Source organism: Rhinoraja longicauda, chromosome 38, assembly GCF_053455715.1.
Source record: "Rhinoraja longicauda isolate Sanriku21f chromosome 38, sRhiLon1.1, whole genome shotgun sequence".
Taxonomy (NCBI): Eukaryota; Metazoa; Chordata; class Chondrichthyes; order Rajiformes; family Arhynchobatidae; genus Rhinoraja; species Rhinoraja longicauda.
The window spans coordinates 8,327,465-8,345,127 of NC_135990.1; the positions used below are offsets into that span (position 1 = coordinate 8,327,465).

Here is a 17,663-nt window from a genome sequence, read left to right on the forward strand (position 1 = left end):
TGAGACCGCTTCTGTTATGGCCCACAGATCAATATCGCAGGTTGTATCCCATGATGCTAGAAACATAAAAACAGAGGTTATTTTTTATTGCAGCGTTTAAGAAAGCAAAGAGAAGGATTGTATTGCTGTTTAGTTTATACAGAGCGGAAACAAGCCCCTTGTTCCACCGAATCCATACCGACCAACGATCCCCGACATTAACACTATCCTACACACACTAGAGATAATTTACATTTATACCAAGCCAATTAACCTACAAACGTACGTCTTTGGAGTGTGAAAGGAAAGTGAAGATCTCGGAGAAAACCCATGCGGTCACGGGGAGAATGTACAAACTAAGTGCAGTTAGCACCTTTAGTAGGGATCGAACCCAAGTCTCCAGCGCTGTAAGGCAGCAACTCTACCGCTGCGCCACCATGCCGCCCCGTTAGATTGTGTAAAATATGGTCACTTCCCACGGAATAGACCTACTGCTTATAGATTCAATAGTTTTTACTAGCAGGAGGGCCAAGAACAAACACCATAGATACCTGGAAATTTCTTCTCTGAGGTCAGTGAATCTCTGGAATTTATTGACCAGAGGGTGATCCTAAATGATTAGAAGTAGAGTTCATTTAAATATTTGAAAGATCTGGAGAGCTATGGGGAAGTGACACAAAAGGAGTTGACACTAATGTGGATCAGCTATGATCATATTGAGGGGCTTGGTTACCTACTCCTATGTTCTTGTAAGGGCAACAAGTGGTTCAGCAGTGGGTGCTATTGCTTCCTAGCTCCAAAGACCCAGGCTCGATCCTAACCATGGGTACTATCTGGGTGAAGTTCACCCATGCTTGACTAATGCGCAGTGAATCCCCCTCACCGGTATTTACCTTTCACTTGCCAGGTTTTGTCCTACCCCTAGCTCTCTCTCTTCCAGCTTTCTCTCCTCCCTACCCCCTTCCTGCCACCACAGTGGGTCAGAAGAAGGGCCCCGAGTAGATATATTGACTATCCATTCTGTCCACAGATGCTGCCTGACCCACCAAGTTTATATTTTGCTCCAGATTCCAGCATCTGTAGTTCCAGTTAATCATGCTGGAAAGTGTGTGTTCTGGGAGAGGAGAGGAGGCGTTGTAGGTTTAGTGGCAATTTTTCTCAGAACTGAAAAGCCTCATCATGGACTTTATAACAAATGAAAATTTGCAGCTTTAGAGTGAATATCAAACAAGGGGGTGCTAATAAAAAGAATGCAGAAACAAGGAACTGCAGATACTGGTTTACAAAAGAAGAGACAAAGTGCTGGAGTAGTTCGGCGGGTGAGACAGCATCTCAGGAGAACGTGGATGGGTGACATTCGGGTCAGGACCGTTCTTCCTAGTCTGAAGAAGGACTCGACCTGCAACGTCGCTTATCCATTTTCTCCGGAGATGCAGCCTGACCCACTGAACTACTCCAGCACTCTGCCTTCTCGGGCACAAATATAATATAGCAACTAATAAACTAAATAAAGAAACCTACCCACAGAGTGGGTTAGATGTTGCCCCACGAGAGATGTTGAGCTGGAGGATCAATGGATTTCAGTAGATCATGGATAATGGAAAGGAAGAGGAGAGATAAAGAGCTGAAAGAAGGCTTATGTGTTACATAAACACTGCTGGAATTAAATCCTTGTTTCTTTGTTGTATATTCTGTGCAATTCTTGCTTGATACCGGTTATTATTGTACAGCTTGGGTACTCTGAAAGGTATGATGCTCTATCCAGTGGCGAAAATGTGCATGTGCAAGGGAGACTATATGTGGAGATTCCTAACACTCACCAAGAATAGTATCTTGCACAGTGTCCTAGATTTTTACTTCCATTTTCTCTTTTCCAGATATGTAAAAGTCAAGCCAAAGCTTCGCAGCAGCTCTATTACCACAGCCTAGCAGTGAGGCAAAGCCTTGCTGTGCACTTCAACATCCAGCAGGACTGTGGGCACTTCCTAGCTGAGGTACCAGTCCGCATGCTTCCCTGGGAGGACCCCAATGCCCCGGGGTTGGAAGAAGATGATGAAGATAGGTCAGAGGTTTCAAAGGATACCAGGAACAGCACCAGTGCCAAGGGAGCTTCCAGCAAACACAGAAGTCGTGTGGTGGTCATTACTCGAGAGGTTCCGTACCGAACTGTCGCTGACTTTGTGAGTGAATCCGCTATTCGGCACTCGAGGAACCCAGACATCTATGAGCGGCAAGTGTGCTTGTTACTGCTCCAACTCTGCGCGGGCCTCAATCACTTAAAGCCGCATCACGTGACGCACTGTGACTTACGATTGGAGAATTTGCTCCTGGTGAGATGTGGGCATGGAGCCCTGGGAAACTGTCAGTCTGAAAATGCAAATGCTAGCACAGAATTGCCGAGGCTCATCATCAGTAACTTCTCCCAGGCCAAGCAGAAAAGCCAGGTGGTAGATCTGGAAGTCCTGAGGGATCAGTCAAGACTAGCGCCCGAGATCATCACCATTACCCAGTACAAAAAGTGCGACGAGTTTCAAACAGGAATCCTCATTTATGAGATGCTGCATCTACCCAACCCGTTCGAAGAAAACCCCGAACTGAAAGAGAAGGAGTACACAAGAATAGACCTCCCGGCCATCCCGAAGCGCTCGGTCTACTCCCAGGGCCTTCAGCAGCTGGCAGGTCTCCTTCTGCACCCCAATCCCTCGGAACGCATCCTTATTTCAGACGCCAAAGTCTACTTGCAGTGCCTTCTCTGGGGACCAAGAGATGACCTGGTTCAGACACTCAAATCATGCAGCGGCATTGCAGACAGAAACAGCATATTGCAAAACTGGCTGGACCTAAAACGGACACTACTTATGATCAAGTTTGCAGAGAAGGCCATAGACACTGAAAGCAGTGTTAGCCTCGAGGTCTGGCTCTGCTGTCAGTATTTGGCCTTCGCTTCAGTCGATTCCCTCAGTCATATTGTGAAGCTTCTCCAACTCCAGTAACCTGTGTAACTGCTGCTTGATTCCTTCCCCCCACCCACAACCCCCTCCCTCTCCCCACCAAATTTGGATTTATGTGCAATTTTTTGTAAATGTTCCAACTTTGTAAATGGCAGTATTTAAAGTGTATGTAATAGATTTCTACGTTTTGAAAGGTGATGCCTCTGATAAGCACCAAATGCTTGTTCCCCCCCCCCCCCAAGGCACATAAGCAAGCTGCAACTTGCTCTTAAAATGGATTCTCGGATATTTGTTCTTGAAGCTATGACAATTTGTGTGTTTACCTATATCATGCCTTGAAAAAAAACTACAGCCACTTTGCTGCAAAAGCATTAATGGGTCAGTTGCACAATAAGAGATTGTCAAAAATAAGTCTAATCTTAATTCATCAATTCTTGGCAAGGCTGCTGTATGAAAGGGAGAAAAATCTGTTTGAGTGTTCTGTGAGTGGGATTTTTTTGGTACCCTGTTAAGGAATTTCATGGATTGTAATCATGGAAATCTTGGAGCCCTCTCTAACATTGTCCTTGGTTAATCTTTCTACTGAAGCAGGCTGGATAGTGACAGGTAAGTCAGGGTAAAAAATGGAGTTAATAAAAAGGGACGATGTTGGTATTGGGTGAGTTGATGATCAAGATTGCACTGTTCGCAATTAGACAAATCTTCCAAACTGCTTTTATTTGCAGTCCTTACTATAGGTGCATCAAACCTTAGTCAAACATAATACAACTCAGCAGGGTGCTGTTGTGGTAGAATTTTTATATTGAATTTTACAGCTCCTGACTGCACCTGTTTACTTTAATGCAGTTAAAATATACTTAAATTAATCTTTAACATCATTGAACAAACGTTTATTAAGAACACACTGGCATTGTTACAGTGCACCTTTCTGCTTGTTTATTTAATGTTTGGAGATATCTTGGTGAGTGTGATGTCCAGTTATATGAATGGAAAATTAAAAGACCTGATTGTTGTTGTCAACATCTTTCTAATGATGTTGGGAACTTTCCAGCTGAGTTAATGCCCACACAAATGTGGCAGTGAAACTGTTAGACCAGCACACAGCAAATTATAGACCGAGGGAACAATTGGTCTCATATCAATTTCACAGTTTCTCCCCCTTATAAGCTTATATTGTTTATAAGGTGTTTCTGTACTTAGGGAGAAGGGAGAGAATTTCCTTACCAATATATATTATTATACACTCGCATTTGGATTAAGGGAAGAAGTATTTTAATATATTAAAACTTGAAGAAACTCAGTATTATAGTGCAGAAACTGATCAAGACATTTATTTAAGCAGTTTGCTGCTGAGCTTTTTTTGTTGTCTTAAATGGGATGTGTATGTTGCAGATCAGACTAGCATTTGTTGCCCACTGCTAAATGCCCTTGGAAAGATAATGGTGGGTTTCCTATTTGAACCACTGCTGTTGGTGTGGTGAAGCTACCATTTTGCTGTTAGATGGTGTTCCAGGATTTTTACCTCATGATGGTGAAGGATCAACATACGTCCTCAGAAAATCAGGGTGTATGACTTGGAAAGGAACTGTGTTGGTGGTATACCCATGCACTTGCTGCCTTTATCCCAGCTGTAAAGGAAGAACACTTGGTGGGTGGCTGGAGCAGATTGCAGCATCAGTGGAGAGAGTGAAGGTTTGGGAGTTGACAAGCATGTCGGCAAAGTGTGTGGTTCTGTCTCAACTGTGCCAACCTATGTTGGTGTTGGAGGCTTTGGTGATTTATGGAGAGAGTCCCTTGGAATACCACCATCTGCTATTGTGCAGCCAATATATATGTTACTGGTCCAGTTAGGTTTCTTGTCAATTCTGGACCACAAGACATCGGAGTAGAATTAGGCCATTTGGCCCATCAAGTCTATTTCATCATTAGATCATGGCTGATCTATTTTTCCCTCTCAACCCCATTCTAATGCCCTGAGAGAGTGTTGATCACTGTGGGGTGGTGGTGGGAAGGGGCATTGGTGATGGTAATTGGTGAATGTCAAAGGGTTATACTTAGATTCTCTCCTTTGCAGATGACCATGGTATTTTTGTGCCACAACTGCCACCTATAAACTCATGCCTTTTTGGTTTTGTCCGTCCTTTGTCCATGTCTTGTGGTGTGCAGGCAAGGACCATTTTATTTTCTGAGTTCAGAATGGAGGTGAATAAATCCAACAAACATTCCCAAAGTAATTCCATACAAGGTGATGATTATTGAAGCAGCCTGGGCTACAGCACCGAGAAAACCCTGCTGCGATATCCTGAAGCCAAAATGATCAGGCTTCAAGACCAACCATCTTGCATTGCCATAATTTGCTGTGCAGGTCTTTCAGAGTCCTCGTGCTTTGCTCTTGTGATTGCAGGAGAATTAGGCTATATGGCCATCGATCTGCTCCGCCATACAATCACGGCTGATCTATTTTTCCCTCCCAACCCCGTTCTCCTACCACCTTCTGCAAACTTTAATACCCCAAATGGGATATGCTTACTATTTATTTTCATATAAAAAAGTAAACTGTCAGTAAATTGTCTAAATTGAATTGTGTTTCCGTTTAGCTGATGGCCATGAGGAGTTGAGCTCAGAAGCAAAGATTCTGCAACAATAACTGCACGTGTTCCATGAAATTCCTTTGGTCCCAATTTTAAAATAGGTCAAAGTCTCCAGGAAAATTGCAACAGAAGGAATTTTGGTCCACGTCTAGAAACATGTATCGTTTCAATGAGTTTATTGTCTCACTCTGCGAACAGCCAAGTGCAGATGAAGCAGATGCTGTTGGGAATGTGCGTGGGTTTGTTACTTTCACATCCCTCGTGCATTGAAACTTCCTTTTTAAAGTAACACAGGTGAACTTCAACGTGCCAGATGCTAAATTTTATTATTTTAAACTACCCGGCATATTGTATTCCATTTTTAAGTAGTTCAACATTTCTCATTGTGGAATTTTGCCATACTAATCTGAATGCCACATTTCTGCATTGTAACAGTAATTATAGTTTTGAAATATAATTGGTGCTGTGAAACGTTCTGATTGTCAAATTCTCTTAATTAGGGCGGCACGGTGGCGCTGCAGTAGAGTTGCTGCCGTTTGATCCTGACTACTGGTGTTGTCTGTATGGAGTTTGTATGTTCGCTCTGCGACCGCGTAGGTTTTCTCTGGGTGCTCTGGTTTCCTCCCACACTCCAAAGATGTACGGGTTTGTAGGTTAATTGGCTTCGGTAAAAATTGTCCCTAGTGTAGGATAGTGCTAGTGTACGGGGATCGCTGGTCGGCGCATGACTTGGTGACCTGAAGGGCCTGGTTCCACGTTGTATTTCTAAGCTAAACTATACGAGTGAATATTATTCCCAGCCCTCTATCACCAGTAATACTAATTAGGACAAAGCTTGTAACCAATTGCAGTTCGGGTTCTGGACAATTTCTTTCCAACTCCACAAGGTGGCCAAATAGGATCTAGGATGACTCCTGATGATGAATCCTTAGGTCAGTATAATACGGCATCCCAGAACACTCCCTCAAGAAAGTTACCAGTTCCTACATAAGTGTGATTCACCCATGTTTATTGCCTCTATCTAAAAGCTTTTCTAAAATACGATAATCTCAAGAAAGAAATTCTTCCAGTCTTTTAAAGTCATGTTCTTCCTGCACTGGAGGCATGCCTTTCAGTGCAACTTCACTAACTTCAAATATCTTACCTGAATTAGACCATAAGTCATAGGAGCAGAATTAGGCCGTTCGGCCCATCGAGTCTGCTCTGCCATGGCTGATCTATTTTCCCTTCTCAATCCCATTCTCCTGCCTTCTCTCCGTAGCCTTTGACACTCTAATTAATCAAGAACCTATCGGTCTGATTTTAAAATACCCAATGACGGCCTCGACAACTGTCTGTAGCAATGAATTCCACAGATTTGCCACGATTCTACTAGAATTAGGTAACCCCTTCAAATTTTTCATCAAACCTGTTTTGTTAGGAATTCTAGTGTATTTTAACTTCATTTCTATTTGAGCAAAGGTGCAAATGGTAAGGATGGTTGTTTGAACCAGCCTATGGAAGGTCAAGGTTAGGCTTAGCCACAATTGTTGAATTCCAATCTTTCTCTGCCAAGATTGTTGGAAATGGAAATCCTATTACGATAATTGAGAAAAACACAAAAGTAATTGAGCGGGTCAGGCAGCATCTGTGGAGGGGATGGACCGGTGATGTTTCTGGTCGGGCCCCTTCTTCAGAATTAGCCTCAGAAGAAGGATCCAGACCTGAAACGTTACCTGTCCATTCCCTCCAGAGATGCTTCCTAACCCGCTGAGTTCTTCCAGCACTTTGTACATTACTCAAGATTCCAGCATCTGCAGTCCCTTCTCTGTCAGGATAATTGGTATTTAATAGCCTGAATGATTAAAATGTGCATGTATACCTCTCGGGACATTAGCCTATGAATTTATTCAGTAAACCATCAATACAAGGTTCCATGTAAATGCTAATAAATTGGATAAGTCCTGTTTTTAACCGGGCATTCCACTATTTGAAAGAGCTTTATAAACGTAAAACAAAGGCAAGTTTTTCTCCATTTACTCCTCTATCTATGGTGTAAGGCTTAATTACTGAGCGACTTCCTAATAGAGTCAGAGATGTAGTTTGTAGCTGTGGCCTACTCAGTCCACGCTGACCTTCATAAATTGTATTATCCAAATAAACAAAACTTGCCATGAGTGTTCTCCCTGCACCAAACCCAACTGTAGAGGGGGGAGCGCGCAGTTGTAAGGTGAAATGTGGCAACTCAGGTAGAGTGATAAGAAAGTGCCTGATTGTAGTGATTGTATAGATAACAGTATTAGACAGAGAGCATAATGTGACTCTTACAATATTTTTGGTGTACAGAATGCTAGAGTGCATTAATGTTTTCAAAACTAGCCTAAATACTAGTGTTTACATTTTTTACCATTTATGTATCTTGAAATATCTAGTTTCCTTTATTGAAAGACCTTATTAAATAACTCCGCTAGGCACCAAATTTGTACATTTCATTCCTACAAAAGAATAGGACAGGTTCTGTTTACTAACCACTTGGTTCTCTGCTGTAAATAAGGATGGGGATATTTTCAAGCAAATGGATTCGGGCCTCTCAAGATGTTGGTGTTGTGTAGTAACTGAAAATGCTAGAAATGCACAAAGTGATGGCAGCATCTGTGGCAAGAGGGAGCGATGTTTCTGGTGTCTGCTTGCTCATCTAGACAACAGCTCTGCAGCGTTTTGTTCTAGCATGCACAGGTTTTCACTGCAATGGTACATTCCTGAGCAGTGAAGATTGCCTTACATTCAAATGCTGCCATTAACTTTGAGGATTGTTTTTGGAGATGGGGAAGGAGAAGAATCCAGTGGTGCCTTTTTCTAACTGTCTTAAATAAACAATCAAACCTTTTGAGCAACTGACCCAGTGACTGCACATTGCTTTCTGTATTGTGTGCTGCTGATAACAAGACTGTTTCTCTGTGAAAATGCAAGCCATCGGTATCTATATCTGACACATGTAACCTAGTTTGGATCTACTGTATTTAAGTAACCATTGCACCAATTCTGCAGTACCCTGCCCACTCCAGAACCTATATACTGCTGCTTTTGAGTGGTTAGCTGAAAATGGAGGCGTGCGTGAACAACAAAATGGATGAAATGCTAATTGTGTGATTCTTGTAATCAAGTTGTGTAACAATCATGTAAATGGGTTTTTTATTAAAAAAGTGACAGCTGCATGCTGATTTACATGTTCTCTTGCCTCCTTTCAAGTTTCCAAAAAAGCTTTGTACAAGAATTTTTTAAATATCTATAATGCAGATTCTTCCTATCATCACTCTAGTAAGTCTACGTTGACTACTCCCTGGAATTTCATACTGTTCATTCCTTGTGGAAGCAATTATTGAATTGGTTTTGATCATTGGGCTCCCACTTCTGTCCCTGACTAACATTGAATTTTCCTGCAAAAGTCACTCATGACGGGGTATTTTGTTTTAAGAAACTAGTTCAAGAGGACGGCAGCTGATAAGAGTTGTGGCCTTACAGTGCCAAAGACCTGGGTTTGATCCTGACCCCCTGGTGCTGTCTGTGTAGTTTGCATGTTCCCCATGTGAACGCATGTGAATCCTCCGGGTGTTGCAGTTTTCTCCCACAACCCAAAGACGAGCAGATTGTTGGTTAATTGGCCTCTAAATTGTCCCTAGGGTGTAGGGAGTAGTCAGGCAAGTGGGATAACAGGACTTGTGTGAGCAGGTGATCACCTGCACGGTGGCGCAGCGGTAGAGTTGCTGCCTTACAGCGAATGCAGCGCCGGAGACTCGGGTTCGATCCTGACTACGGGCGCCGTCTGTACGGAGTTTGTACGTTCTCCCCGTGACCTGCGTGGGTTTTCTCCGAGATCTTCGGTTTCCTCCCACACTCCAAAGACATACGGGTGTGTAGGTTAATTGACTGGGTAAATGTAAAAATTGTCCCTAGTGTGTGTAGGATAGTGTTAATGTGCGGGGATCGCTGGGCGGCGCGGACTCGGTGTGCCGAAGGGCCTGTTTCCGCGCTGCATCTCTAAATCTAAAATCTTCCCTAGTCACTGGGCCAAAGGGCCTGCTCTATCTCTAAACCAAGGTGCTGATATTTTATAGAAGCAGACACAAAATGTTGTAGCACACATTTAATGAGATCTCATTGCTACAGAAACCTTTAAAAAATATAATTTGAACAGAATTTTACAAAATCAACTTTTATTGTACAGTAACTTTAGCAGATAGCTAGTTTAAACATTCCTCCCAAAATTGCTAAAGTTTGCTTTACAACTTTTATTTACTGAAGAATTTCAATTGTACTTGTTGCCTGTAGATTATTCCACCATCTCGTATTAATATTCTTAGCGGACACCTACACAGGCATATCTGCTCAAATCCCACAGTACATGCGAAAATCTGACGTTTGCAATAACCCACTTTCTCAAATTTTGAAGAATGCTGAACAATTCCCAGTCTGTCTGACTAGAACATTTTGATGTGTTACAGTATGATTTCAATACACTAAGCCACAAAAATGTACATCACAAAATGTACTAGTGTTGCCACTAAGATTTCAGAGTTACGGTAGAATCAGAACCATGAAAAGTATACTGCAGTAATGGTGTGGATTTAGTACCTCCAAATCTTTTCTTCGGGGTGAGGAATGCACTGAAACATCATTTATCGTCTCTCCCTAGAGACAAGTACAATTGCTTAAATTCACAATACAGCACTTGAATTTGGCCAGGAGTTCAAAGGCTTGACTAATAATAGCTGTCTTCCCTGAACTGAACTTGTTAGGATATTTTCCGGTGGTATTCCCCAGTAAATTAAATTTAGTGAAGGCAAAAGACTGGAGATACTGCAATCTTGAACAAATAACAAAAGTACTGGAGGAACTCAGCCAGTCAGGCAGCATCTGTAGATGGAAATGAACAGTTGTTTTGCTGATATGAAGTGGCCCAACCAGAACCATCTGTCCATTTCTTTCCGCAGATGCTGCCTGACCCGCTGAGTTCCTCCAGCAGTTTGTTTCTTGATACTGAATTTTTAGTCACAGTTGGTACAATACCATTTGAATTCTCAAATGTCCAGCAATAAACACATTGACAGTACTGATAGTGGAACTACAAGAGAGCATGTTTAAACTAACAGCATTGCACGGCACCCTTTTTTAAACACCATAACAGGTATGAGGAATGGACATTCAATCTTTCCATGACACCCAGTATCCCACATGAGAATAAGTGTTGTTTTCCTGATGTACTGACCATTGTGATAAACCTGTGCCAACACTGAAACCCTACTCACCCCTGAATAGAATCACCCACCTAATACAAATTAAACTGACACCCAGAATATATGTAACCCAGCTTATTGCCCAGATGTCGTAAGTTACTGGTAATTCTGATCTTTTAGTTTTTACCATAGACTAATCAACTTGCAACATTCAAAGAACACATAACACATCTTAAAGCACCTGCTCAAAGCCAGGCATTTTATAGAAGTGAGAAGGGTTCAGTCACAGCAAAGAATCCAATCTCAGTGGGGTACTGGTGCTGGTGAAAGGAGTGGTAGGTACACCAAGTATTCTGCTGAGCACTACATGATCCATTAGATCAGCAAGACTCCTTCAAGTGTCCAGCAAAGCACACCTGTCTTGAAAATCTGCGGTCATCAGCTGAAGGACTGTGTAAAAAAATAACTGCAGATGCTGGTACAAATCGAAGGTATTTATTTCACAAAATGCTGAAGTAACTCAGCAGGTCAGGAGAGAAGGAATGGGTGACATTTCAGGCCGAGACCCTTCCTCAGACTGAGGAAGGGTCTTGACCCGAAACATCACCCATTCCTTCTCTCCTGACCTGCTGAGTTACTCCAGCATTTTGTGAAATAAATACCTTCGAGCTGAAGGACAGTAGTCTCTTATTCTAGGGAAAGCAGGGACGGGATACTGATTGTGGATGATCATATTGAATGGTCCACTCCTGCACATATTTTATATGTTTCTATGTAATTCACCCATTTTGCTCTTCTCTGTGGAGGATGATGTAGTGCCAAGAGTCAACAACACTGCCCAAAATGCAGAAACACAGCTGAACAAACAAACTGTCCTTGCACTTGCTCTCTCCGCTGAAGACTTGGGAGCGAGGAAAAAGGGGGTTCACTCTGAAGTGAAACGAAGAGATCCTTTTTTATTCTTGTTAATTAATCGATTAGTTAAGGAGATGGAGGCAGGAGAGAATCTTCGGTGGAGAATGCAGTGCTGGGCTGGGTTGGGTTGAGGTGAGCTGGGCTGGGTTGAGCTGAGGTGAGCTGGGCTGGGCTGGGTTGAGGTGAGCTGGGCTGGGTTGAGCTGAGGTGAGCTGGGCTGGGTTGAGGTGAGCTGGGCTGGGTTGAGCTGAGGTGAGCTGGGCTGGGTTGAGGTGAGCTGGGATGAGGTGAGCTGAGCTGGGTTGAGCTGAGGTGGGCTGGGTTGAGCTGGGTTGAGCTGAGCTGAGGTGAGCTGGGCTGAGGTGGGCTGGGCTGGGTTGAGCTGAGCTGGGCTGGGCTGAGCTGAGGTGGGTTGAGCTGGGCTGGGTTGAGGTGAGCTGGGCTGGGTTGAGGTGAGCTGGGTTGAGGTGAGCTGAGCTGGGCTGGGCTGGGTTGAGCTGAGCTGGGTTGAGCTGAGCTGGGTTGGGTAGAGCTGAGTTGGGTTGAGCTGAGGTGAGCTGGGCTGAGGTGGGCTGGGCTGGGTTGAGGTGAGGTGAGCTGGGCTGGGCTGAGCTGAGCTGGGCTGGGCTGGGCTGAGCTGGGCTGGGTTGAAGTGAGCTGGGCTGGGCTGGGTTGAGCTGGGCTGGGCTGGGTTGAGGTGAGCTGGGCTGGGCTGGGCTGGGCTGAGCTGGGCTGGGCTGGGTTGAGGTGAGCTGGGCTGGGCTGGGTTGAGCTGAGCTGGGTTGAGGTGAACTGGGCTGGGCTGGGTTGAACTGGGCTGGGCTGGGTTGAGGTGAGCTGGGCTGGGCTGGGTTGAGCTGGGCTGGGCTGAGCTGGGCTGAGCTGAGCTGGGCTGGGTTGAGGTGAGCTGGGCTGAGCTGGGCTGGGTTGAGCTGAGCTGGGCTGGGTTGAGCTGGGCTGGGCTGAGCTGGGCTGGGCTGAGCTGGGCTGGGTTGAGGTGAACTGGGCTGAGCTGGGCTGGGTTGAGCTGGGCTGGGCTGAGCTGGGCTGGGTTGAGGTGAACTGGGCTGAGCTGGGCTGGGTTGAGCTGGGCTGGGTTGAGCTGGGCTGGGCTGAGCTGGGCTGGGCTGGGCTGGGTTGGGCTGGGTTGAGGTGAGCTGGGCTGGGTTGAGGTGGGCTGGGCTGGGTTGAGGTGAGCTGGGCTGGGTTGAGGTGAGCTGGGCTGGGCTGGGCTGGGCTGGGTTGAGGTGAGCACCAAGCGAGGAGCCCCCAGGTGCAGCACCCAAGTGTCCCTCAGGCTCAGCCCACGGTCACCTCGTCGCCCGGCACCAACTCAGGCGACTCCCCGGCTTCGTGCGGCGGCCGGGCCTCGTCTCCCGCCCTGTGCTGCCGGCACCGACACTCGCGTTGGATCCTCTCCAGCCGCCGGGCGGTTGCCCCGAGCGCCGCCTCCAGCTGGCGGCTCCTCTGCCGCAGGTGGTCGTTCTCTCCCTTCAGGCAGGCGATGAGGGTCCGGGCGACCCGCTGGCTGGAGGCGCAGCGGAGCCGCATGATGGCCTGGACTGCCGCCTGTTCCCAGGAGCGAGGGGCGGCGGTGGCGGTGGTGGTGGTGGTGGTGGCGGCGGCAGCGGGGGGCTCCCGGGGCAGCCAAGGCCGCGGGCCGGGGTGTCTCCGCTTGCGGGCCCGGGATGAGCGCGTCTCCAGGCCGGGCACGTCAGGAGGAGGAGGCGGCTGCGGCGGTGCCACTTGGTCGGCGGCAGGCTTCTTGCAGAGGCCGAGGCCTAGCAGCAGAGTCCCTTCCTCCAGGTGGTGCGAGCAGACGGCCGCCCCGGGGTCCGGCTCCGGCTCCGGCTCCGGCTCCAGCCTCAGCCCGCGGCCCCGTAGAGCCTGCAGCCAGCGGGCCCGCTCCTCCGCGCCGCTCGGGAAGGAGTACAGGGAGAAGGGCTGGAGGCACGGGCAGTCGGCGTGGAGCAGCGGCCTGTGCACCTCGCACTCGGCCGCCCGCCACTCGCTCAGGCCACCGCCGCTGGTGGTGCAGCCCTGGACGGCGCAGCACCGGGCCTCAGCCTCCACCTCCACCTCCGCGCCCGCCATGGCCGCGACTGGCGGCCCACTGAGCAAGAGGGTGGAGCAACAGCACTGGTCTGTCATTGTCATGTGTACTGAGGTACAGGCAACAGCACTGGTCTGTCATTGTCATGTGGGCTGAGGTACAGGCAACAGCACTGGAGTGGAGTCTATCATTGTCAAGTGTGCTGAGGTACAGGCAACAGCACTGGAGTCTGTCATTGTCAGGTGGGCTGAGGTACAGGCAACAGCACTGGTCTGTCATTGTCAAGTGTGCTGAGGTACAGGCAACAGCACTGGGGTCTGTCATTGTCATGTGTGCTGAGGTACAGGCAACAGCACTGGAGTCTATCATTGTCAAGTGGGCTGTGGTACAGTGAAAAGCGTTTGCTTTGCTGTTGTCTGAAGAAGGGTCAAGAGGGTGGAGCAACAGCACTGGTCTGCCGTCAAGTGTGCTGAGGTACAGACAACAGCACTGGAGTCTATCATTGTCAAGTGTGCTGAGGTACAGGTAACAGCACTGGAGTGGAGTCTATCATTGTCCAGTGTGCTGAGGTACAGGTAACAGCACTGGAGTCTGTCATTGTCAATTGTGCTGAGGTACAGGCAACAGCACTGGAGTGGAGTCTATCATTGTCAAGTGTGCTGAGGTACAGGCAACAGCACTGGAGTGGAGTCTGTCATTGTCAAGTGTGCTGAGGTACAGGCAACAGCACTGGGGTCTATCATTGTCATGTGTACTGAGGTACAGGTAACAGCACTGTGGTCTGTCATTGTCATGTGTACTGAGGTACAGGCAACAGCACTGGGGTCTATCATTGTCAATGTGCTGAGGTACAGGTAACAGCACTGGGAGTCTATCATTGTCAAGTGTGCCGAGGTGCAGGTAACAGCACTGGAGTGGAGTCTATCATTGTCAAGTGTGCTGAGGTACAGGCAACAGCACTGGAGTTGTCAAGTGTACTGAGGTACAGGCAACAGCACTGGTCTATCATTGTCCAGTGTACTGAGGTAGAGGCAACAGCACTGGAGTCTATCATTGTCATGTGTATTGAGGTAGAGGCAACAGCACTGGAGTCTATCATTGTCATGTGTATTGAGGTACAGGTAACAGCACTGGAGTCTATCATTGTCCAGTGTGCTGAGGTGCAGGCAACAGCACTGGGGTGGAGTCTATCATTGTCATGTGGGCTGAGGTACAGGCAACAGCACTGGAGTCTATCGTGGTCAAGTGTACTGAGGTACAGGCAACAGCACTGGAGTGGAGTCTATCATCGTCCAGTGTGCTGAGGTACAGGCAACAGCACTGGAGTCTATCATTGTCAAGTGGGCTGTGGTACAGTGAAAAGCCTTTGCTTTGCTGTTGTCTGAAGAAGGGTCAAGAGGGTGGAGCAACAGCATTGGTCTGTCGTCAAGTGTGCTGAGGTACAGACAACAGCACTGGAGTCTATCATTGTCAAGTGTGCTGAGGTACAGGTAACAGCACTGGAGTCTATCATTGTCAAGTGTGCTGAGGTACAGGTAACAGCACTGGAGTGGAGTCTATCATTGTCCAGTGTGCTGAGGTACAGGTAACAGCACTGGAGTCTATCATTGTCAAGTGTGCTGAGGTACAGGCAACAGCACTGGAGTGGAGTCTATCATTGTCAAGTGTGCTGAGGTACAGGCAACAGCACTGGAGTCTATCATTGTCAAGTGTGCTGAGGTACATGCAACAACACTGGAGTGGGGTCTGTCATTGTCAAGTGTGCTGAGGTACAGGCAACAGCACTGGAGTCTATCATTGTCCAGTGTGCTGAGGTACAGGCAACAGCACTGGGGTCTATCATTGTCAAGTGTATGAGGTACAGGCAACAGCACTGGAGTGGAGTCTGTCATTGTCAAGTGTGCTGAGGTACAGGCAACAGCACTGGGGTCTATCATTGTCATGTGTACTGAGGTACAGGTAACAGCACTGTGGTCTGTCATTGTCATGTGTACTGAGGTACAGGCAACAGCACTGGGGTCTATCATTGTCAATGTGCTGAGGTACAGGTAACAGCACTGGGAGTCTATCATTGTCAAGTGTGCCGAGGTGCAGGTAACAGCACTGGAGTGGAGTCTATCATTGTCAAGTGTGCTGAGGTACAGGCAACAGCACTGGAGTTGTCAAGTGTACTGAGGTACAGGCAACAGCACTGGTCTATCATTGTCCAGTGTACTGAGGTAGAGGCAACAGCACTGGAGTCTATCATTGTCAAGTGGGCTGAGGTACAGGCAACAGCACTGGAGTCTATCATTGTCCAGTGTGCTGAGGTACAGACAACAGCACTGGAGTCTATCATTGTCCAGTTTACTGAGGTACAGGTAATAGCACTGGAGTCTATCATTGTCCAGTGTGCTGAGGTGCAGGCAACAGCACTGGGGTGGAGTCTATCATTGTCAAGTGGGCTGAGGTACAGGCAACAGCACTGGAGTCTATCATTGTCAAGTGTGCTGAGGTACAGGCTACAGCACTGGAGTCTATCATTGTCAAGTGTGCTGAGGTACAGGCTACAGCACTGGAGTCAATCATTGTCCAGTGTGCTGAGGCACAGGCAACAGCACTGGTCTGTCGTTGTCAAGTGTGCTGAGGTACAGGCAACAGCATTGGAGTCTATCATTAGGAAGAACTCAGCGGGTCAGACAGCATCTCTGGAGAAAAGGAGACGATGGTAAGGAAATGTAGAATGGTTTGTTGTTGGCTCTGGGGAAGGTGATAATGAGGCATCCAATCAGTAAAATTAATCAGAAGGACAGTTAAACTAGTTGGAGAACTAGGGAGGTGGAGGGACGGAGAGAGAGGGAAAGCAAGGGTTGCTTGAAGTTAGAGAAGTCAATGTTCATATCACTGGGTTGTAAGCTGCCCAAGCAAAAATGAGGTACTGTTCCTCCAGTTTGTATTCACACTCACAATGGAGGAGGCCGAGGACAGAAAGTTCAGTGTGGGAATGAGGGGGAGTTGAAGTGTTTCACAAGCGGGAGATCGGGCAGGGCGAGGCGGACTGCCCTTTCACTGAGCCACAGACAGGTGGATTTTAAATGTATGTACTGTTGGCTTTATTATTGTCACATGCGCTGAGGTACCGTGAAATGCTTTGTTTTGCATGTTATCCAAACAGATCACGACCAAACAAAAAAAAACAATTTAGCCAATCTCCTTTATCTACTTAAAATAGAACGTCTTGTTCGATTTGTGTTTTCATGTATAATTTATGTATAATTCATGTGTTTGTCAGAGTCTGTGTCTGTGATGCTGCTCCAAGCATGATTTTCATTGTAGCTGTGAGCTCCATGCTTGAATAAAAGTTTGAAAACACTACCACTGGATTCCTTGGGAATCATTGGGAATTCAAGAATCTAACATGACAATAAACTTGACTTTACATGTCTGGTTAAGACTTAATAAGAAGGGTCTCGTCCTGAAAAGTCACCCATTCCTTCTCTCCCGGGATGCTGCCTGACCCGCTGAGTTACTCCAGCATTTTGTGTCTATGTTTAATATATTTATGCATCATTTACATTTACAACCATATATGGGGCTCACGTTGTCGACCTCCCCGTGGTGGGCCCTGTCAACTGACCTCAGTCAGGTGAACGACAACAGAGACTGCAGAAGCAGAAGCAGCTTCATAACTTCTGCTGCCTCAAACGCAAGAAGAAGAAGACAACCACATATATTACATCAGAATGAAGAAGGGTCTCGACCTGAAACGTCACCCATTCCTTCTCTCCTGAGATGCTGCCTGACCTGCTGAGTTACTCCAGCATTTTGTGAATAAATACCTTTGATTTGTACCAGCATCTGCAGTTATTTTCTTATACCATATATATTACATGGTCAGAGTATTGTTCCAGCATAGGTGTCCATTCAGTCCACTGGATCTAGGCTAGCTCCTAGTAAAGCTAAGCCACCAGTCTAACAGATG

General features: G+C 46.7%; 1 protein-coding gene across 1 annotated transcript in view; it reads left to right on the forward strand.

The window, feature by feature from the left end:
- peak1 (pseudopodium-enriched atypical kinase 1) overlaps nucleotides 1–8,712 on the forward strand; it is a 129,582-nt gene extending 120,870 nt beyond the window's left edge. Inside the window, exon 9 of the mRNA XM_078429978.1 lies at nucleotides 1,857–8,712. Within this exon, the coding sequence (XP_078286104.1) occupies nucleotides 1,857–2,972 (1,116 nt within the window). The 3' untranslated portion in view covers nucleotides 2,973–8,712. The remainder of the gene's footprint in view (nucleotides 1–1,856) is intronic.
- The last annotated feature ends 8,951 nt before the right edge of the window (nucleotides 8,713–17,663 follow it).